We start from the raw sequence: 22,652 nt of genomic DNA on the forward strand, positions 1-22,652 counted from the left end.
CTCTTGTGTCCATGGAATTCTCCAGACAAGAATTTGATACATAATGATCACGTAATAAATATTTGTTAAGTAAATGAATACATTAAAATCTTGTTTATTCCTAATCATAAATCTGTGCAGTAAATATTGTTATATCTGTTTTCTACTTAAGAATATTGAAGTTCAGAGAGTAATTCATCTGTGATCATACATCTATGTGAGCTGGCACAATTTAGGCAGTTTTCACCACCAATCTGGACAATCCAAACTCCATATCTTAGAAACGTAGGACTGGAAGCAATGAAAATACTTGTTAATTTAAGAAGTCAGACTTCTCCATACCCTTTCAGAATATCATTCTGACCTCAGAATTTATAGTGGTCATGAAGATTCTAAGTGAAAGTGTTAGTCACTCAGTCGTGTCTGACTCTTTGTGACTCCATGGACTGTAGCCCACCAAACTCCTCTGTCCATGGACTTTTACAGGCAAGAATACTGGAGTGGATTGCCATTTTCTTCTCCAGGACATCTTCCCAACCCAGGGACTGAACCTGGATCTCTTGCATTGCAGGCAGATTCTTTACTGTCTGAGCCACCAGGGGTGCCCAGAAGTCACACCTTTTTTTTCACACCTTTTCAGAATATCATTCTGACCTCAGAATTTAGAGTTTTCAAGAAGATTCCAAGATGTCACCATATATTAAACTGAAAGTAAATGTTAAAATTCATCACTAAAGTCTGTGGCTTTGGGCAGGACATACTGTTTCTCAGGCTTATTTTGTTCATCTGTTAAAAAAAAAAAAAATTGTGAATCTTTATGATCTAATCCCATGCTGTAGATTCATCAACTTTGTAAAAAGTGAAACACCTTCTTCCCTCTGTCTTAAACTACCCTAGCCTGAGTGTCTTAAATAGACGTTTGTTTCTCACAGTTCTGGAGGCTGAGAAGTTCAGGCTCAGGGTGCCAGCATGGTCGGGTTCTGGTGAGACTCTGCCTCCTGGCTTTGTGTTGGCTGCCTTGCTCAGATGATAAAGAATCAGTTTGCAATGCAGGAGTAGGTTTCCATCCCTGAATCAGGAGTCAGGAAGATCCACTGGAGAAGGAAGTGGCAAACCACTTCAGGATTCTTGCCTGGAGAATTCCATGGACAGAGGAGCCTGGTGAGCTACAGTCCATAGAGTTGCAAAAGAGGAGGACACTACTGAGTGACTGACACTGTAACATATTAAGTAGAGAGAGCCAGAGCCGGAGACACAAGAGACACAGAGAGCTCTACTGCTTTCCTCCTCTTATAAAGACACAAATCCCCTCGTGAAGCCTGCACCCTCATGGCCCCATCTAAACCTGATGGGGGCTTTGCCAGTGGGTCAGTGGTAAAGAATCTGCCTGCCAGTGCAGGACACCCAGAAGACATGAGTTCCATCCCTGGTCGGGAAGATCCCCTGGAGGGGGAAATGGCAACCCACTGCAGTATTCTTGCCTGGAAAAGTCCCACGGATAGAGGAGCCTGGCAGGCTACAGTCCAAAGGGTTGCATAGAGTCGGACATGACTGAGCAGCTAAACAATAACAGACCTGATTACCTCCTAAGGCTCCACCTCCTACTCCTGTCACCTGTTGAGGGTGGGATGGGGTTAGGGTTTCAACAAGTGAATTTCGGGAGGACACAAGCATGAAGACCACAATGCTGTCTTTGTTCATTTCAAGGCAAATTATCAGCAACTCTACAAAGTAATGATAGGAAAAAGGGAAGATCTTCTTCTTACCTGTTTGAGATGGTGTTACGAAAACTGAAAATAAAGGCATGTGTTCAGATCAGGGGATCCCCACACAGACCAGCCAGGGCTTCTTTTAGTGACTATTTGGGTCCAGAAGTGTCTTTCAGACATGCAAGCTTAGAAACTCAAATATACCAACACACTGACCATGGTCCTAATGCTAGGACCATGCTCCAATTAAATTAGTATCCTGGTCTGTTTTGTTTACCAGAATGCTAATTTACTCTATACACAACAGGGGAGTATTGTACATTTTTATCAGAAGAGCACAACCAGAATTAGCAAAACCATCCTGTAAGCAGTATGGAGCATGACTGTGGAGAGGAAGAAATGGGTGTGGGTGCCAGGGAGGCAGAGGCTGCTTAATGGAAAAATTCCATCATCGACACTGAGGAGGCAAAGAAAGTAAAGAATATGTATAGAATAATCCCATCAGCGTAAAACCTAATGCCTCCATGCTTACATACAGAAAATTTCTGGAAGCAACAAGCCTTAAGAGTGATTACGTAAGTGCAAGGGAGTCGGGGAAGAGTGGGATGGTGACAGGATTGGCCACATGTACTGCCAAGCTGGGGGCAAAATGGAAATGCGGGATCCTGTGGTCAATAATTATTATGAATTTTGAGAAGGCAAAAGCAGAGCCAGAAAGCAAGTACAGGACCCTTATATACAGAGACCCTATGTGAATGCCCAGGTCACATGGCCACAAAGCCAGTTCACGGAGTAAATTATGGTTTTATGTGTGTGTGTGTGTGTGTGTGTGTGTGTGTGTGCGCGCGCGTGCTCAGTCATATCTGATTCTTTGCAACCCCATGGACTGTAGCGCACCAGGCCCCTTTGTCCATGGAATCTTCCAGGCAAGATTATTGGAGTGTGTTGCCATTTCCTTCTCCAGGGGATCTTCTTGACCCAGGGATTGAACCCTCGTTTCTTGTGTCCCCAGCATTGGCAGGCCGATTCTTTACCCAAGCACCACCTGGGAAGCCTAAATTCTGGTTGATCAAGTGTAAAGATATCTTTTTACATACAGGTTTCCTCCACTATCCACAAGTAGAGCTCTCCAATGAAGTCTTTGGTAAATCAAAATAGATGAAGCTGAAGAGTACTCCCCATTTTCTGAAAGTTCAATTTACAGTTCTTTGCTTTCCTGAAATTCCTAGGTTAGTACCTGTTTTTGCTCACCAAAAGAAACCTAAAGAGGACATTTGCTTTTAGGAAAAAAGCCTGTCCTAACATAGATCTTTTATAAAAAGAAGTGGCATAAATTGAACTTTTGGAAAGCAGGGGATACATGTGTGTATTACCTTTATCTTTACAATAGTGAGCACCTTTTTAAATCCAAAAATTTCTATTTTAAAGAATTGTATACATCAGAACTTGGGCAGAGGTAGTGGAGATGAAAAGCAGACAAAAATAGAAAGACCTTTTGTATTCCGAATCACAGGATTTGGTAATGTGCAGACAGGTTTATGTACTCATATACCACACAGCACAGAGATGGTCGTGTCAACATTCACGATTACGACTATGAAATAACACTTATTTGCAGAAAGCTCCACTTATGACTAGGGCTTGATAACAGAATATTGTCCCTGCATATCTATTTCTCATTCTCTCAGAGTAAAATGTAAATATACTTGTGATCTTGAAACTCTTTCCTTTCATTACTGAGACAATTTCTCATCCAACCCAGAACTTTTTATAGTTACCATTCTATTTCAAAGACAAATGTTGGATTTGCCAGAAGTTCCATTTGGATTTTACCATAGGCTGTTCCATAAGATGTTATAGAAAAACCTAAGTGAACCTTTTGGCCAGTCCAGTACATGTTAAAGCATATCGTTACAAAAATAGAAAAAGAAGTAACACAAACAGTTTTTTATAAATGCTCAACTTTTTGGGGGGTGTCGGTAGGGGGCACTTTTTGCCATGTCAAACGTTCAAGAAAAGAAACATATTATTTGAGTGATATTATACAGAAATTCAGTTTACAAATGCCTAAGTTCAGCAGGGAGCAGGAAGTGCCTCTGACTGGCTATTAGGAATGAAGTGACTTTTTAAATTCATTGAAGACATCGGAGTAACTCTGATGCCCCAGGTCAGAAACGTTGCAATCTCAGTTCTCCTTGACATGTTATCAGAGAGTGGAATCCAGCTGATCACTTAACACAGTTAAGCCCAGACCACTTTTTCTAACTTGTGGGCTGTCACCTTGTTTATTCATTTACCTGGCTTTTGTTGAGCTGTGAGTCCGTTCTAGGTGTGCACAGCAGGATCCTCCAAGGTGCCAGATATCTAGTAGGAGAAGACAAATGAGAGAGATGTGATCTTTACAGTATAACACAATCATTGCAGAGGTTGGAGAAAGCCCAGAGGCTGACACCTGACCTGGACTGGGAGAGTCTTGAAGATTTGCTGAAAGAGAAAGTGCCTGGGCAGAGTGGTGTTGATAGTTACAAGCAATCTACCAATCACATGAGTTTGAAATAGTTTAATTGAACTAGAAAGAAAAAAAAAAAAAATGAAGATCTTCATTTTTCTCAAAAGAACCTGCAATGAGGGTCATATCACTCAGGCTTTGTGCTTCCTTTGATTTTTCTCTTACTGGAGGGAACAGAGAATGGAGGAAACAGATAATGGGCAGGAACCAAGCAAGTGAAGGGTATATGGAGATGATTCTGAGTTACTTATGTTCAATTTGCTCCAATTTATGCATCTTGGATTGTGTAAAAGTGGAGACATACCTAGACATGCAATTTCTAATGGTGTAGTGCCCTTTCTCATTTGAAGGCTTTCAATTACTATGGAAAATGCAGACTTTTTACAGTGAGAATCCAACATGTCACTGTTAACATGTATAGTAGTGCAAATATACTTTGTGCTACAAAAAACAGAACTTTATTTTAAATTTCAATCAGGACGACCTTTAAGGAAATACATTAAACTGAGTTGTCTTTCTCCAAAGAACCAAATTTAAAGGAGACAGAATTTGACTGGGCCTGTGAGACTTATTGGAAAGTTAGGCCTTTAAATAGTGTTCTACTTTCTCTAAAATCTCGAAGCACTCATTTTTCTCAGTTGAATTTCCTTATGTTGTTATTATGACCTTTGACATCATTTTACTACTGCTTTACATTGATGAGTGGAAAGCTATACTTGGAAATGGAGGCCCACCTGTGGAGAAGGAAAAAAACACGAATCAATTGGGGTTTAAGAGGTGGTTCAAGTTTCTTGTAGCTTTGACCAGGAATGTCACTGCACTCCATGTGTAAGGGGGGCCAAACTTTTATACAGTTATTAGCCTTTACTTCTATGAACGGGAGGCTGGTCTCTGAGAAAAGATGACTCAGGGCTTCTCAGAGCGCTTGTATCAGTTTCTATGACATACTTGTTCGTGTCTGGAGGTAAATATGAGAGCCCTTTTAAACTCTAAATTTATTCAAATATGAATTATTTCATTTGAAGGCTTTTGTAAGTACGCATAGGTTTTATGATGTACCATTGTGCTGAGTCAAAGCAAAATCCATTGAAAAAGTATAAGCTAGGTGTTAAACTGTACTCTGATGAATGTTTCTAAATACATACACACCTCTTTCTTACTCAGTAAATTTTGAATGGAACAGTTATAAAAATTTATCAGAGCATAGTTTTGTAATCCACAGTGCAAAATACATAAGAAATCGTTTAGAAGGAGAATGAAATTTATAACTGAAAAAACTTAGGAGTCTGACCAAACTGAATAAAATGAGCTTTTATTTTGTTTGTCAGTTGAAAACATAGTTCAGCTGACAAACTCAGTAATTTTATTACTCAGTAATAAAATACCTGACAGAAGAGTGCAATTAAGAAAGGAAAATATAAAAAGGCAATATTTACTGAAAGCATTTAAGCTCAGCTGTTAAAACAGGAAATGTAACTTACATTTTTAAAGCAATGTTTGCAAGTACAGTACTGTCTTGAACTTAAAGGTGTTTACATATTTGAAGTACACCCAACTTATAATAATATGTTCTGGTTAATATGTGAATTCCATTATGGTTACACAATTCATTGTTGCTTGTCAGTTTCAATAAAAAGAGGTGAATAGAAGGAAAGGAGTGTACCTGACTCTTACCAGGAAAGGATGGCATACACATAAAGCCCACAATACAGAGGCAAGGGCAAAATAGATAGGTACTTTTGTTCCAAGCAGCTAGACTATCCATGTCTAGGTGATATTGTTGTTTGTTTTTATTTTTGCCAAATTTCATGTGTTTTAAAGTGACTTGTCTCTATGTCAGTTTTCATCTGTTCTTGACCCCAAGAGCAATTTGGTTGGTCATGTATAGCCAGTTTGATCAAAATGCATCATTGAAAAGCATTCATTGCAATCATATTGCATTTCATAGAGAAATGCTTTTGTAGAATTTGATTTTCACACTGCCCTAAATATCATTAGCCATCTGATCAGTCTCAGCTTCATATCAGAGCTGACTCACCCTCTACTACCTCACTTGGCAGTTATCTTATGAGAGTGGTGGTGCTCAATCATGAGGCTCATGGGAGTCACTGTGGAGCTTTCTAAATGTATAGGCTATGCTTGGCCCTGGACTAGATGTAATGAATAAGACTACTCCTCACTTCACTTTCATTTCCGTTGTTTACCACGATGAGAGCTCCACAGTAAGTAGGTGTTGCCAGGATTAATGGACAAGGAGCTCCTATATAATTTCCCCTCTTGGAAGGTTCCAGTGGGCTCCAATTAACTGGCTGAAATCTGTGCTGGCATTTGCATGCACTTTGTTGGCTCTGAAGAAATATCCCCATTTCTGTGAATATTGAAGATAGAACCTATGCAAAAGGAAAGAAAGAAAGAAGGAAAATTATTTTAAATCAAGGTTTTCTCCCCCGTCTATTGATTCTACATATACCCACTTCCTTCCCAGCTCCAACAGATCAGAAGCATCTGAGACCCTAACAAGTGACCTTTATATTGAGCTATCACAGTGAGCCCCCATTGCTCCTCTTCATTTCTTTATAACTTGCTTTGCTAACTATTCCTTGTTACTTTTGGTGAGTTTGGAGAAAGGAGGTAATGGAGTTAAATATTTACATATGTAGGTGTCATCATCATTAGTTCCCTTTATTCATGATGAAACAAAACAGGATGAAAATTGCTTTATTTTATATTTTAATCAAAAATTCTGAAAGTGTTTATTGCATTTTCACTGATAAATGATTGTTCTTGCTTATATTTGTCCCAGAGAACCAGTTTCTCTAAGAGTAGAAGTCCTTTTATGCATCATATGGATGATAAGTTTAGCCGTTCATATACTTCATGTTGTTGCTTAGTCACTTAGTTGGGTCTGTTTTGTGACCCCATGAACAGTAGCCTGCCAGGCTCCTCTGTTCATGGAATTTCCCAGGCGAAAATACTGGAGTAGGTTGCCATTTCCTCCTCCAGGGGATCTTCCTGACCCTGGGACTGAACCCGGGTCTTCTGCATTGCAGGCAGATCCTTTACTGACTGGGCTACAAAGGAAGCCCTCCATATACTTCATACTTTTGCTAATTCACAGGTGGAAAATCTGAATTTAGCGGTTTTTTCCCCCAGACTTAGCATGTAAGAGAATGTGGTAAAGACTAGCTAGGTGTTCATCAAACTCATTTCTTTCGCTTCCTGGCACAAAGCTTGGCTACACTCAGTCTCCCTTGCAGTCAGGTGTGTGACCGTATGATTGGGTTTTACCCAATGGTATGTGAGCAGCAGTGACAGGCCCATCCCTCAGGGTGGACCCACAGGAAACCTGGCAGCTCTTTACTCCTCCCCCGGCTAGATATCAACACCCAGTGAGTTCTCAGAAACTGTAGCTGAGAAAGGCCAGGTCTACTCATCCTGGGACGCTGAATGACCTCCCTGCCCCCACACATGCCCCTGCCTCGAACCACCTGGACCATTTTCCTGAAGAAGTAAACGTCGATAGTGTTTAGGCCACTATACATTTCAAGGCTCTATTTGTTAATAGCACTTAGCCTATGTCACCTAATGCAGGGACTATATCATGTTGAGAAATTTAGAAAAGAAAATAAAGATAATTAAACCATTGCATGGTTTTTAAGAAGACTTTTAAAATAAGCGCAAGCTTTAATGAAGCCTAAGAACAAGGCGTGCTTCTAGGTCTTAGAGTCCATGGCGGTATGAAATATAGTAGAAAAAACACCAGACCTTATACTTTTCAATGACATCCTGCATGTCAAGTTTGGGGAATAGCAACAGATGCAAAACTCTTCTAAACACATCTTTGTTTCCTGCTGATGAGCTGATATCCAGCCTCTCATGCCGCATTGAGACACAGATGTTTCTGCTCCTCTCCAGAGCCCACCTTGATGGCGGTAGACTCCCCAGGACCAGAAGAGAGATGCTGCATAGGAAAATGCCATTCAATCTTTGGAATAAAGCTGCTACTGGAATCCAAAATATTATTAACGTTATTCCTGTGATGGGTTTTATTGAGCCAATGCATAATCCTTCCCTATTAGTCCATTGTTCTATAGAGGTAGAAGTAAAGTTACTTAAGCTGATTAATTTTGCATGAATTTTCAAAATGCTTTTAAACACAAGGATTTAATCTAATTGCTGCCCTTATTGCTGACTGATTTTTTAATTCACATAAGAAGCCAATATATAAGGTTGATTTTTACTCTAGGCAGTATTCTGGACACTTGAAATTCAACAGTTAAAAAAAAGAAAGAAAAAACTTCTCCCTGTGGTACTTAATATCATTGGAGCTTTAAAAAAAATTTGTAGGGAGAAGAAACAGTTATTTTAATATTTTATTGCTAACTGATTATTTTTATAATTGCATATTGGTTAATTGTACTTTTTCTTCTTTGATTGCATCTGCCAGCCAACACCTGGGCATGCTAGTATAAAGCAGTAATTTTCACAGGAAAGAAGAGTTTTTTTACAAATTGTATGGCTAGTTATACATATATGTTATCATAATTTAGACCCTTTACATTGGAAGTTGAAAACAAATAACCTACTCATTTCCTTTGAAAAATTCACCAAGTTGTATGATCTAAGTAAAGACCAAATACGAATCATGTGGCTGAAAAGAACCACTCTTATTCCTGGTATTATTTTCTAATTGTGTGCATTTTAAAAGCTGATATTTTGAAGTTAGAAATCTTTTAGTTAGGAATACCAATTAACCTCTTCCCAAAACGGCTTTCTCTACAGAACCAGCAATCTTAAATTCACAAGTGCATTTACATCTTAGTTATAATTTGTCATTTCTATCTTTCATGAATAGAAAGGCACTGGGATAGAATAATTCTCTAGAACATAGTCTTCTATGTCAGAGCTGTGTCTACTAGATTCAAAAAATGCTATCTCGCTGTTTGCAGTTTAGAATTTGTCTTGCAGATGGCGGTGGTATTTTGCAGATGCCCCTTCCTTCTCCCTGGAGCTTGTTAGTTACTGATGAGCAGTGAAGACATGAGGGACTGTTCAGAGGTTGTCAGTCTGCTTGATTCAGAGTGTGCTTCACCAGCAACCTCCAAGCCCTGTTGAGAGTCTGTAACAGGGTTAGTAGGACAAGAGAGAGGATGCTGTGATTTAGGCACTTCCTATCTTCACTGACTTTTTCTTTGAAATAGCTAATGAATTTAAAGTGCCTGGGGACTTCCTTGGCAGCCCCGTGCTTCAGACTCTGTACTTCCACCACAGGAAGCATAGGTTCGATCCCAGTCGGGGAACTAAGATCTCACATGCCAACTGATCCCAGAGTACATATTACATAAAACCAACAATTAACAGCCGAAGTATACACTACAGTAACACAAAGCAATACAGAAATGCAGCCACTTAGAAACTGAAGCTCCCTCTCCTAAATTTTGGATCAATGAGAAATCCAAGATGGTTACAGAATGCTTGTAAGAAAAAAATCATATGAGCTAGTTCCTATTAAAACAAAGCAAACTGATGGCACTAAGTTGGTGTCATATAAAAATAAAATCAAGTGCCTAGAAATGCACCAACTCAAAGGACATGAGTTAGAGCCAATTCTGGGAGATAGTGAAGGACGGGGAAGCCTGGCATGCTGCAATCTGTGGGGTCACAAAGAGCTGGACACGACTTAGCAACTGAATAGCCAACAAGCGGTGCACTGCAGGGCGCTCAAGAAGCATTCCAAAACGCTTCTTGGCTTTCCTGTGCCTTCATGCTGGCTCTTACTTCTTGTGTGCTGAGTGCCAGAAATAAGTATTTAAAAGCTCATTCAGGTCTTCTATGGTGTTGCCATTATTTTCCCCAATTTATACAGAAAGAAATGAACCCATGAAGAAGTCACATAATTTGTCTAAGATCATCTGGTTAATAAATAACAGTATCTAAGAATTCTGAAAAACAGATTCTTTGCCTCTGTCATTCATTGGTGGGCTGCATCTTCCTACAACCCCACAGAAAAGACTGGACATTTAGAAAATATGTTTTCTCTTAGGAATAGGCAGCTACTTGGATTTTCTTCAGCTTCTATAGCCCACAGCACAGACGCCCAGTGATCTTACTGGCTGCCCAGAGATAACGCTAGGAGGGACTGCATCTTGATACTGAGATGGAAAGAATCTGTAAGAAAAATCTGTAGTGGAAATTTAGCTCAACTGGGTTGCCAAGGTCTCTTACTGGTATTGAGAGCTGAATTGTGTTTCTACCCAACCAGATTCATGTTTTGAAGTCCTAGCTCTCAGTACTTGAGAATGTGACTGTATTTGGAGACAGGGCCTCAAAAGGGGTAATTAAGGGAAAATGGGGGCTTGCCTGGTGGCTCAACGGTAAAGAATCTGCCTGCAATGCAAGAGACCTGGTTTGATCCCTGGGTTAGGAAGATCCCCTGGAGGAAGAAATGACAACTCACTCCAGTATTCTTGCCTGGAGAATCCCATGGACCGAGGAGCCTGTGGGGCTACAGTCCATGGGGTCACAGAGAGTCAAACATGACTGAGAGACTGACCAGGAAAAATAAGGTCATTATGCTGGGCCCTATTCCAATATGACTAGTGTCCTTATAAGTAGAGGAGATTAAGACACAGACATACACAGAAGACCATATGTGGACACAGAAGATAACCATCTACAAGTCAAGCAGAGATGTCCTCATGCAAATACTTTGATCTTGGACTACTAGGCAAGAATCATGAGAAAATAAATGTCAGTTATTTAAGCTACCCAGTCTGTGTTGCTTTGTTATGACAGCCTGAGCAAACTATTAACAACACAAATGAAGTTGGGTCTTTACTAGTCTCTGAAGTGAAGAGCTTTTCTGATTATTCAGAGTTCCCTTTTAAAAATCAGAATTCTGGACCAGAAAAACAAACAAATAGTTACAGGTCAAGTCCAATAAGGAGAATTTCAAGTGATTTCACAGAGTATTTTTCTTATATTGGGATGTTGACACTCCAGATGGAACTTGACCTAGAGGATCAGTGAATGGGACCTTGACATCTTAGGTCACTCTGTTGAGCTTGGTGATGCTTATTGTAATAGTGATTGGAAGGGAAATTCTGAACGAGAATGCCTTCTGGATTTCTTCACACTACTACTTGAATACACTTACCATGAAAGAATAAACCTTTGCAGAGCCTCACTAAATTCATTACGGATGGGTGAATGCAGTAGTGCCTGACAAGTGATGGCAGTGACCACTTTAAAATCAGAAGAAAATATGTGTATGACTATTGCAAAGGGGGACTTCCCAGGTTGCGCTGGTGGTAAAGAACCTTCCTGTCAATTCAGGAGACATAAAAGATGTGGGTTCAATCCTTGGGTCAGGAAGATCCTCTGGAGCAGGGCACAGCAACCCACTCCAGTATTCTTGCCTGAAGAATCCCATAGACAGGAGCCTGGTGGGCTACGGTCCATGGGGTCACAAAGAGTTGGACACAGCTGAAGCAACTTAGCATGCAGCACACAATGCAAAGGGAAATCTCAACAGAAAGAGTGAAGAACTGAAGAAGGAATTAAACCTTATCCAGAGGCATTAAAGGAATTGTCTCTAACAAAAGTCCCTTTGACTTTCAGTTCAATAAATATTTTTAAAATGCATGCATAGTACTATGGGGGAAATCAGAATTTAGAAATTAATCTTGACTCTGGCCTTAAATACTTATTGATATGATATAAGAAAAAAAGATACAGTCACAAATAGCTGCAATTTCATGTAGTCTTTGATAAAATCAGTAATGGAATTGAAAATTATAATGAAGTCACAGAGGACAGAAAGGTCATTCTGACCGGGGCATTGGACAAGACCCTCTGGGAGAGACGTCCGTGTTGAGTCTGGAGGTTGTGTAGCATTTATACAGACTAGGTTGCAGAGGGCAGGGCTTTCTAGGCAGATGGATTAGCACAAGGAAAAGCAGATGTTGTTGACTGCAAATCATGTTCAGTGAAAAAGTAGAAATCTGACCTGCTTACTTGAAGGAAAGTGTTGAGAGGATGGGGCCATTGACCCTGCACTTGGAGATCAAGGACTTGGATTTGAGTCCTGTGTTCCCCCATTTACTAGATTTATAACCTTAGTCTCCCTGAGCCTCAAATACCTCATTTGTGAAACAGAGATAATGACTCATATCTCATGATTATGGAGATTAAAAGTGAGTACTCAGTGTGAAATCTTCACCTAGCAAAAGCCGACACGCAATAAAAATTCAGTAAATGTTAACTGAACCTCGGAGTTAAAACCTGACTCCGCAGAACATGGAGAGCTGATAAGGTTTTTGAGCATGAAAGCGAGATGAGACATTTGGAAATTTATCCCAGAATTACTGTGTGGAGAATGAATTAGGGGGCAGCTATGGTGCAAGAGGGCTTCCCTGGTGGCTCAGATGGTCAAGAATCTGCCTGCATTGCAGGATACCTGGGTTTGATCCCTGGGTCAGGAAGATTCCCTGGAGAAGGAAACAGCAACCCACTCCAGTATTCTTGCCTGGACAATTCCATGGACAGAGGAGCCTGGCAGGCTACAGACCATGGCGTGGCAGAGTTGGACATGACTGGGTGACTCACACACATGTTACAAGAAGATGTATTAGGCAAGTGTTAACAATAGCACACCTTTGAGGCCATGGAGCCTCAAGCAGGACTGTGCTTATGGAATTTAAAGGAGGTGATAGATGAGAGGCTTCCATGGCAAATGGCCCTGGGACGTGCACCCTGGAACACAGACTGCTTTTCAGAAAATCAAATTCTAGTTCTGTGGCTCTTTTCTCAAGTAGTAGCATGACCTCTATTGAGCTAGCTAACCTCTGTGGATTCCCAGTTTTCTCATCTACAAAATCAAGAGATTGGAACATCTCTAAGTATTCTTACAGCGCTAGAATACTTCACGCCTATTTGAATCAATAACACGTTAAGCTGATTAGATGAGAAAGTGAAGTGCCTAAGAGGGATAGAGAAATTAAAGATAGCATAAAGAAAGCAAAGAGCTTTAAACATGAGTTAGTGGGTCAGTGGGTGATGTCATTACTAGGAATATGGAAAGGGAAAATGAACAGGCTTGGGAGAGAAGAATTAATGTCGTTTCTAAGAGTTTAAAGGGCTGTCCTTCAATTGGATGTATGTCTCTGTTTTCATCAGGTTACTTGTTTTATATTGTCTCCTATATCTTATACACGTCAGATTTGAAAGCAAAATTTTTTTTTAACTTGTAGATTCTTTTCATTGGAGATTCAACCAACAGAGGGATAATGTACTATCTGATTGAAAGATTGAATGAAACCCTGAAGGAATGGCAGAAGGTGCATGGCACTAAATTCTACCACAATGTCAATGGAGGGAAGACCTTGATCAGTTACTCCTACTATCCCCAGTTTTGGATGAGCCCTTCATTGAGACCAACATTTGAAAAAGCCCTTGAACATCTCTTGCAAAGGTACAATGGAGCAGTTTTGAATGAAACCATACCACAATGTACTGATGTTTTACTAGTAGTCATGATTGTTTGCTGTGTATCAGATGTGCTGAAAAGTTTAAATACCAAGTATTAATAATATGGCTGAAAACGAGGTAGAAATGATAAGGAGGTCTTGTGATCAGGATGCCAGCTAGGGTTCAATGAAATGTGAGGCAGTGCTGTTAAAATGTTTGCCATCTGTTTCAAGGCAACACGTGTTGTTTTCCTTTCTGGATTTCAGATCAGGTCCCCTGGAGAATACCAGTCAGACTGTATTGGTTGTTGGTGGTGTTCAGTGGCTTAATTCCAATCATCTGCAAATTATTCACAAGGTTTTAAAGAGGTAAATTCCTGCAACAATAATTGTCATTTGTATTCTAAATAAAAAAAATTTACTCTCGATGTGAGTGAATTTTATCAAGATTTTATATAAAGAATAACTTGTAATTTAGAATCCAGCAGTTCAAGTCTAGTTTTAAATGTTTCAAAAATACTTTTGTATCCAATTGCAACATAGCTCTTCAGCATCCAAGTTTTCATTTACTACAAACCAAAACATGCCCACTGACATATAAAACTCTATCCACAAACACACATACACACACACACACACAAAAGCACTAAGGTACATCAAATCTACAAAATGAGAATTTAGTCCTACATGGCAATTATCACATTCTAAAGGAATTCCGCTCCACTTGCTTGTGTAAATACGGACATCTAGAAATGTCATCAGAGTTTATGACTTGAGATCTGTTTATTTCACAGGGAAAACTTACTCAATATCCTTGTGATCATCAAAACGTTGGGAATTGGATTTCATTTGCCAGTGGATGGAGTACACTTCTTAACACAGGTAAATCCATATTTTCCAGGCTGTGTGAACTTCATGGTTCCTGTAAGGATCCTTGCTGGTGCCTGAAAAAGGACCCAAAAGGCACTGTATAACCTTCAACAACTTTCATAAAATTAAAAGGAGATGGTACACTTAAGGATTATGATTTCAAATCAGTTACAATGATTCCTGGAAATAAGGGGACAGTCCAGTTCAGTAACTCAGTTGTGTCCGACTCTTTGTGACCCCATGGACTGCAGCACGCCAGGCCTCCCTGTCCGTCACCAACTCCTGGAGCCTACTCAAACTCATGTCCACCATGTCAGTGATGCAATCCAACCATCTCATCCTCTGTTGTCCCCTTCTCCTCCTGCCTTCAATCTTTCCCAACATCAGGGATTTTTCAAATGAGTCAGCTTCGCATCAGGTGGCCAAAGTATTGGAGTTTCAGCTTCAGCATCAGTCCTTCCAATGAATATTCAGGACTGATTTCCTTTAGGATGGACTGGTTGGATCTCCTTGCAGTCCAAGGGACACTTAAGAGTCTTCTCCAACACCATAGTTCAAAAGCATCAATTCTTCTGCACTCAGTTTTCTTTATAGTCCAACTCTCATATCCATATATGACTACTGGATAAACCTTGGCTTTGACTAGATGGACCTTTGTTGGCAAAGTAATGTCTCTGCTTTTTAATATGCTGTCTAGGTTGGTCATAACTTCTCTTCCAAGGAGTAAGCGTCTTTTGATTTCATGGCTGCAGTCACCATCTGCAGTGATTCTGGAGCCCCCCAAAATAAAGTCTCTTACTGTTTCCATTGTATCCCATAAGGGAAACATAAGGGGACACCAGCCCATAAATAATGCTTTGGATTCATAAAGAAGAAAGTTGGACCAGAGTTTGAAAAAGTAAAAACCTGAAGGTTAGATGAGAGGGCTTATGTTATAAATATCCTCTTCCCTCATTCATGTTTCAGACACTGTAAAGACTCCTGCTAAAAATCACATAAGAAATTATCAGTATCAGTGAGTAATTTGGAAAAGAGTGGCTTTGGGGAAGAGGATTTCTGACCGATTGCTTTCAGAATTTGTCTTTGAAGTAGTATCATTCATTTTGCCTCAGGTTGGATGTTTATAAATGAAAGGAGTTGAGGCCTCTGATCAGTTCTCATAGAAGACAGTAAATCGGTAGTCTCAACACTAAGTACAAGTCTCATTAAAGAAAGACACCATCTGTAGGTAAGAGAACCAGCTGCTCTTGGTCAGCTAGGAGAGCTCACAGGCAGCCCGGATTGTGTGCTGTTGCTCAGGGGGAGCTCAGGAAGCACTGGGAATTGGGGAGACAGGAAGCTGTCCATTGACTGAGTCAACCAAGTGAGATTTATTTTTGTGTCAATTACAAGTGCTCCTAGCTTTCTCCAGCACACATCACAGGATCCCAGTCTCCTTTCTCAAAACTTTACTTTCCTGGCCACCAGATCTGTGATGCAAAAGTATGAGAAATAGTAGAAAGTGGTCAAAGTAAAACCACCAAATTCAGCTTCTTGAAGTCAGGTGGGGTTAAGGTCATGTAAAGTGAGTTGAGACATTTGGCATCTGGGGTAGCTGAAGGGTTTAAGACAGTCAGGGATTAGAAGAGGGGTCTTTTGATCATTTCTTCTATGGGTTATGAGTTGAATCTCCTTTAATGTTATTTGAGGTCTGCAGGTCATGTTTGCAGTTCCATACTTGAGGACTCTGGTAGCTCCACTTTGCTTCCTTGATTGTTCCGGCCTCTCAACCGGAACTGGAGGACCTATGATGCCTCCAGGTAGATTTAGAATGAACTTATCTCAGCAAACAGATCTTTGGCACTTACCATGTGCCAGAAACCATGAACCATGGTGCCTGCCATCAGGGCTTCGATGGTGCTCATCAGTTTTGCAGACTTGGTGAAGATGAAAGGAAGGAAGAAAAAGAGGGGAAATGATAAAATAAAAGAGAAAATTATGGTGGTAAGTAGAGGCAGAAAAGAAACCTGAACTCATCATCAGACGCTGGCATTCATCGTCCTCATCGTGGCCATTCAAGATGTGGCCTCCACCTTCCTAGGTAGACTTAGTCCTTGCATCCAGTGCATATGTACCCATGTGTACTCACATGTATACACACACACGTGCACACACACACATGCACTCACTCCACTACTGAGTGTTTCGGCTCCTCAAGCACGCCTTGCTCTCAGTCACCCCCAGATCTTTAAAGCTACTGTTCCCTCTTCTTGGAGCTCACTCTCCACCACCAAGGGGAACTTTTGTTCGCCCTTCCAGTGTTAGGTTAAGTACAGTTTCCTCTGAGAAAACCTAATTGAGGACTTCTGGACTGGAAAGACCCTGGACTCAATAGGCTGTTCCTGCCCCGAGCTCCTGTAACTGTCTGATGTCCTTGTCTGTGTCCCTCAGCAGATCCCGTGCTTTGTTGTCTGCCCCCCGCCCTTCTAGTCTAATCTTAGTGGGAGCAAGGACAGGGTAGGGGAGGGAGGTCTGCACTGCTCATTCTGGTCCCCAAATGCAAACCACAAATCTCAGCACACAGGAGACTCTCAGAAAGTCTCTCTTCCTTTTGGGCAGAGCCTCAATCAAGACTCAGCCCCCTTTTATAAATCTGGACCATCTCAGAAATGCTTTCCCAGCTCTAGAACTTCTGGTGGGATCAGCAAAAGCCTGTGTTGCAACAATATTGCAGCTCAACTTCTGTATCTACCCAGTTTGTCTTCCCTCACTCCCTTGGAGGTGTTGATCCCAAGGAGGGAGGGGACCTCCTGCTGGCCCCCTGCATGCCAGTTTCTGGCTCAGAGTCTCTTTCTCAGAGAACTGACCTTTCTCTAGAAACCACTTACTTCAAAGTATCTTCTACTTTTTATAACTGGGCACCTTAAAGCTGAGAGGGTACTTGTAACCAGACAGGAAAAAACTTCACAAACGTTATTGAGCACTTTGAGCAGTAATTTTCAGGTAATGACACAGACTGTTTCCCATCTGTTCCTTTTCCTCCAGATTTCTCCTTTATGATCCTTCTCTATTCACTACATTCATCTGGGGAGAAACACTCTTCTTTGAATGTCACCGAAATAGGTGTGCCATCACAGAAAAGACAGAAAATTAGACACCTTTGTACTGCTTCTTTTATCTTGTAGTTGGATTAACAAATGCAAATGATTATTTGCTTTTTTACCTTGAAAATAAAAAAAAAATTTTTTTTGGTCTTTAGAAAAGGAAGAGGGAGTACAATTCCCTCCCCGTGGCAGTATGGGTTCTCAAAGAGACAGACACCAGGACAGGATCAACCAGATAAGGGGATTTATTTATTGGAAAGAACGTCTGAGAAGAATAAAAGGGAGGGGGCAGGAGTAGGTGGGAAGAGTTTCAGACCACACCACCCAATGCATATCACTCAGTCTTAACACCAAATATTTCTTGAGCATCCACTATGTACTGGGAACCATGTTTGGCTGTAATGTGTCTGATACGAAGGGAGTGGAAGAAGGGTGGATTAGGTAGCAAGAGTCTCAGACTTCAGGTAAGTCTGAGAAAGCCCTGGTCAAGCCGATGAGAAATCCTGGAACCGTTATACTTAGTGGAGGAGTCCCACTTCTCAACAGTGGACCTAAACTAGAACCTCTGCTGATCTCCATCAATGCCTTGAGCATGGTTGGGGAGGGAGGGAGGAATATGACTTACAGAAGCAGCAGATGGAGACTTCACTCACTTCTGGGGCTCCCAGAACCAACAGCAAACCTCATTTTGCTCAGGAAGCCCTCTTGAAGTCTCCCATGCCCCTGCAGAGCTGGTCCGTTTTCTCTCCCAAGCCAGAGTCTGGTTTGTGTGCGGGAGCTCACTTGTTTTGTGACCCTTTGGACTGTAGACCGCCAGGTTCCTCTGTCCATGGGATTCTCTGAGCAAGAATCCTGGAGTGGGTTGCCATGCCCTCCTCTAGGGGATCTTCCTGACCCAGGGATCGAACCCATGTCTCTGGCATCTCCCACACTACAGGCGGATTCTTTACCACTGAGCCATCAGCTAAGCCCAGAGTCTGGTATATTTCCCTCCAATAAAGGACTCAGTAAATATTTACATATTTGTTTCTCCTGTTTGAATGCCCTGTCTTAAGAATAGGCACTGTGGTTTATTTGCCATTGTATACCTGTCCTTCAGCACAAAGCTGAATGCAAAACAGATACTAATTAATATTCAAATGCAGAATTCAAATAGATAGAGATAGAATTTGTGATTTTCAAGTCTGGGTCTTTAAATTGAGAATTTTAGATACTTCAGTGGATCTCTGTGGACAATAAACCTAACCACTTTTTATAGAAGAAAAAGTTCTGAACTGTGCCACTATAGACATTGATGTATTGCTGTTTTATATATGCACAAATATTTATATTTTGAAAAAATTAGAACACATCTTAAAGAAATTCATTCTTTGTATTATAATAAGATCAATCTGTAAAAAAGATGACTTTTACATGGTTTCAACTTGAGTTATTAAATCATAAAACAGTCTTTTTAATCAAAATTCTCTCTTCTCTTTTCCAATACAGAGTGAAGTTCAGAATTTATGGAAAAAAAATTTGATTATCCTGGAAGCTGCTAAAAAATATGGCTATGAAGTGGTTGACACATTCTCTATAACCATGGGGCGACACAAAGAGTTTTTGCAGGGGACGTGCGGGTGTCATTTCCATGAGGTATTTATGCTGGCTCTCTGATTTTTGTAGCTTTTGACTTTTAAAAATTTCTCATTGCATCTTTAATTGCATCGTCAATCTTATTTTGCATCGTCAATCTTATTTTGCATCAAAGAAACTATGTCCGGAGGAGATTAAATAATGTATTCATCATCACTCAGCCAAATCAAATAGTAGTCACAACTCGAGGCTCTACAAAATGAAGTGTTAAGTAATTAGTGTTTATGTGGACACCTGAAGACTAGAATCAGTGGCCAACATAAGCAGGAAGATGGAGAACACTTGCCTTTTCTAGTCGACTCTGAGCCTTCCCATCAGAAATTCTGTCCACAGAAAGTGGGAGATGTCTTTAATGGAGACAGATTGAAAACAAGGCAATTTAATTGCTAAATGGATAGATTACCTTCCTCCATTGGTTTATCCAATGCATTAACAGTAGCGCCTGTGTTTTGAAAAGTTTTTTGTTCCTCATGGTAAAATTGATTTTATTTGTAGCTAGTGATTAAATAGTCTTAGCTGATAAAATGTTAGCAGAAAATATTTTTGCTTCCTTGCTCCCCCATCCCATTCTTTCAAACTCTGTGCATTATTTCCTCCCTACCCTTGTGTAAACTCTTGTTGCTCTCATAATTTTAATGCCACTTTTGGATAATAATAGGACTTCAGTCACATTCAGGCATAAGAAGACTCTCACTTCAGTACTAAAATTGCCCAGACCTGTGTTATAACCACATGAAGTGATTTCTTTCCCCTAGCTCAGCCTCACCTCAGTCTCAAAAGCCGAAAGTAAGAGAGAGGGTACAAGAGGCTTCTTTCCTATTTCTACACCATGCTTTACCTCTCTTCTTCTTCCATCCCTTTCTCCATTGGGTCAGGTTGCATGCTTGCATGCATACATGCATGCTAAGTCACTTCAGTCGTGTCCAACTCTTTGTGAACCTGTGGACTGTAGCCCACCAGGTTCCTCTGTTCTTGGGATTCTCCAGGCAAGAATAATGGAGTGGGTTGCCATGCTCTCCTCTAGGGGATCTTCCTGACCCGGGAATCCAACCCAGGTGTCCTACACTGCAGGCAGATTCTTTACTGCTGAGCCACTGAGTAAGCCCTTGGGTCAGGTTAGGGCGATGTTAAGGGCAACAAAAGGCTTACTTGAGGGGCATAAGCCTAATCCATGAATGTACTTTCTGGGTATAGCATGCTAATTCCTTCTGTCTAGGGTGCTCTTGTGGGCTTCCTTGAAGACACCCCCTACTGGGCCCTCTGATAATAGCTTCTTTGACCGAGGAATGCTTCCCTTACAGCTGTATTCCTTCCTTAGCCCCTTGGCTTCCAATTGTCCATCTTCCTGTTTGCGGGTCACATTGCTTCTCCAGGCATCCTCTTGGAAAATATACAGCATGACCCTGGGCTTGCTACACTCAGTTGCCCCCGTGTTGTCCACAAGAAACACTCATTCATCCTTGCTGTGCTGTTGCCAGACATATCGTGAGCTCCCAGTGCAGCCCTGCCGTTTGCTCCTCTCTTTCTCTCTCTAGCTCTCTCTCACTCTTGCTGTCTCACTCTCTGCCACTTCAAAGCTGATCTATAGCATCATGTCTCATACCAGTTCTCACGCTCCCAGTCCCCAGAGGACACATGTCTACCTCTCAAAGTTGGTGTGTTGAAGTCCCGTCTCACTTAGCTTAAAGCAGGAATGAAACAACCTCCCAAGATGGAGAAAGATCACAAAGTTTCAGAACGTCCTTCATAGAAACTCTTTCTCTTCCTTATTCTCCTTTGCCCAGCTCTTAATCAGACAAGGGCTTGCTGAGCTGAATTTTATCCACATTTTGGCAAGTTTTGCACACATGACCACTACATTGCTTTCGATGATGAGCTTACTTGGCTCCTGTTGTCTCTAGATCTCAGGAGCGTCAGCGGAAACTGCAATGGAGATTGTCTTGGTTGATCATCCTCTCAGATACTGATTCAATTGTTCTTTCTTGTGTCCCTTTGTAAACCAGAGTGCAGTCATGAGTGAGATGACAAGTCTAAAGGTTTCTTCCGATCTTCTTTTTCAGCCCTAAGGTGACTGCTGTAATCCATCTTGATCCTCAGATTTTTATGAATATCCAAAAGTTATTGACTCTGCATTGGTTCTTCTGTACATTCTGCTAATGGAGTCATGTTACACTTTTGTGTGGTATATAGAACTGCATCTCAGAGAGGCGAGAGGCCGCACCAACAATAGAAAGCATGGCATTTCAAGTTTAGATTTTAACAACTTGAAGCTCGACCATGCCATTGCAGAACAGATTTTAAGCTGTAGGATACTGTGTATTTACTTACTTCTTCCATAAGAAAATATCCTTCTGGGGCCTATCCTATTTGCAAGTGGTCAAGACTGAGAAACACAAGAGCAGGCAGCTTGAAAGAGGAAGAAACAGGGAACTTGCAGCTGAGCCAGCCCCGTATCAGAGTTGGCTGCAAAAGCAAGCCAAAGGTTGTCAACCCACAGAAACTGGGGACTTTGAAAGACAAGATACAGATTGGGTTTTTTCCGTCATTTAGAAAAGGTTTATTTATTTATTTTTACATAATGTGTCTTCAGTTAGTGTTTTGGGGGAGGGTATCTGTTTTTCTTTTTTTCAGCTTCAGTGCTCTGGAAATCTAAAAAGAGAAATCTTCCAGTGATTTCTCACATGGCTCCAATTAAAAACCAGAAGATGCAGGAATTCCCCCACGGTCCAGTGGTTAAGGCTCTACCTTCTCACTGCCAAAGGCCCAGGTTCAATCGCTGGTCTGGAACTAAAATCCCACAAGCCACATGGTGTGGCCAATAAATAAATAATAAAAACAGAAGATGTCTTTCCCATATGATTGCATTATATATATCTTCTGCCACAGGATCAACCAGCTGACAGGGAGAGTCATGGAATTTGCAAACTACAGTAAAGCTCTTTGAGTCATCAGAACTGGAATATTGGCTTATAAATATTACTTATTAAAAATTCTTAATTTTCACAATCATGAGTTAAGCATGTCAGGGAAAATTACTTCACCCATCTGATTTTATAATTTTTGTGTACAATTATTATATACAAATTATTTTTTATTAATCCTTATTTCTAATGTGTGCCATCTTGATGGTAAGGTATATACATATCACCCAAATATTCTCTGTTGATTCTGGAGCAGTGTTACCCATTTTAATGTTTTCATGTTGGAGCTGAAATATTTGTGGGAGCCTTTGCCTTTCCAGTTACAACATAGAACTGATAAGATCATCTTTCTCAACTGACTCCCTTCATCACAAAGTCTCTAAAGTCATTCATCACAGAGGCCTAATTGTTGCTTAACTCTTGAACAGTTTGTACCCCTTATACCTCAGGAAGTCTCCAGTGCTGACACTGAGTGTTTT

General features: G+C 40.8%; 1 protein-coding gene across 1 annotated transcript in view; it reads left to right on the forward strand.

Moving 5' to 3' along the window:
- The window catches only part of CPED1 (cadherin like and PC-esterase domain containing 1), a 313,542-nt gene that overhangs the window by 273,919 nt on the left and 16,971 nt on the right, over positions 1-22,652 (forward strand). Inside the window, exons 19-22 of the mRNA XM_043463564.1 lie at positions 13,449-13,669; positions 13,932-14,033; positions 14,459-14,546; positions 19,106-19,252. Of these exons, the coding sequence (XP_043319499.1) occupies positions 13,449-13,669; positions 13,932-14,033; positions 14,459-14,546; positions 19,106-19,252 (558 nt within the window). The remainder of the gene's footprint in view (positions 1-13,448; positions 13,670-13,931; positions 14,034-14,458; positions 14,547-19,105; positions 19,253-22,652) is intronic.

The sequence above is a fragment of the Cervus canadensis genome, chromosome 3, assembly GCF_019320065.1.
Source record: "Cervus canadensis isolate Bull #8, Minnesota chromosome 3, ASM1932006v1, whole genome shotgun sequence".
NCBI lineage: Eukaryota > Metazoa > Chordata > Mammalia > Artiodactyla > Cervidae > Cervus > Cervus canadensis.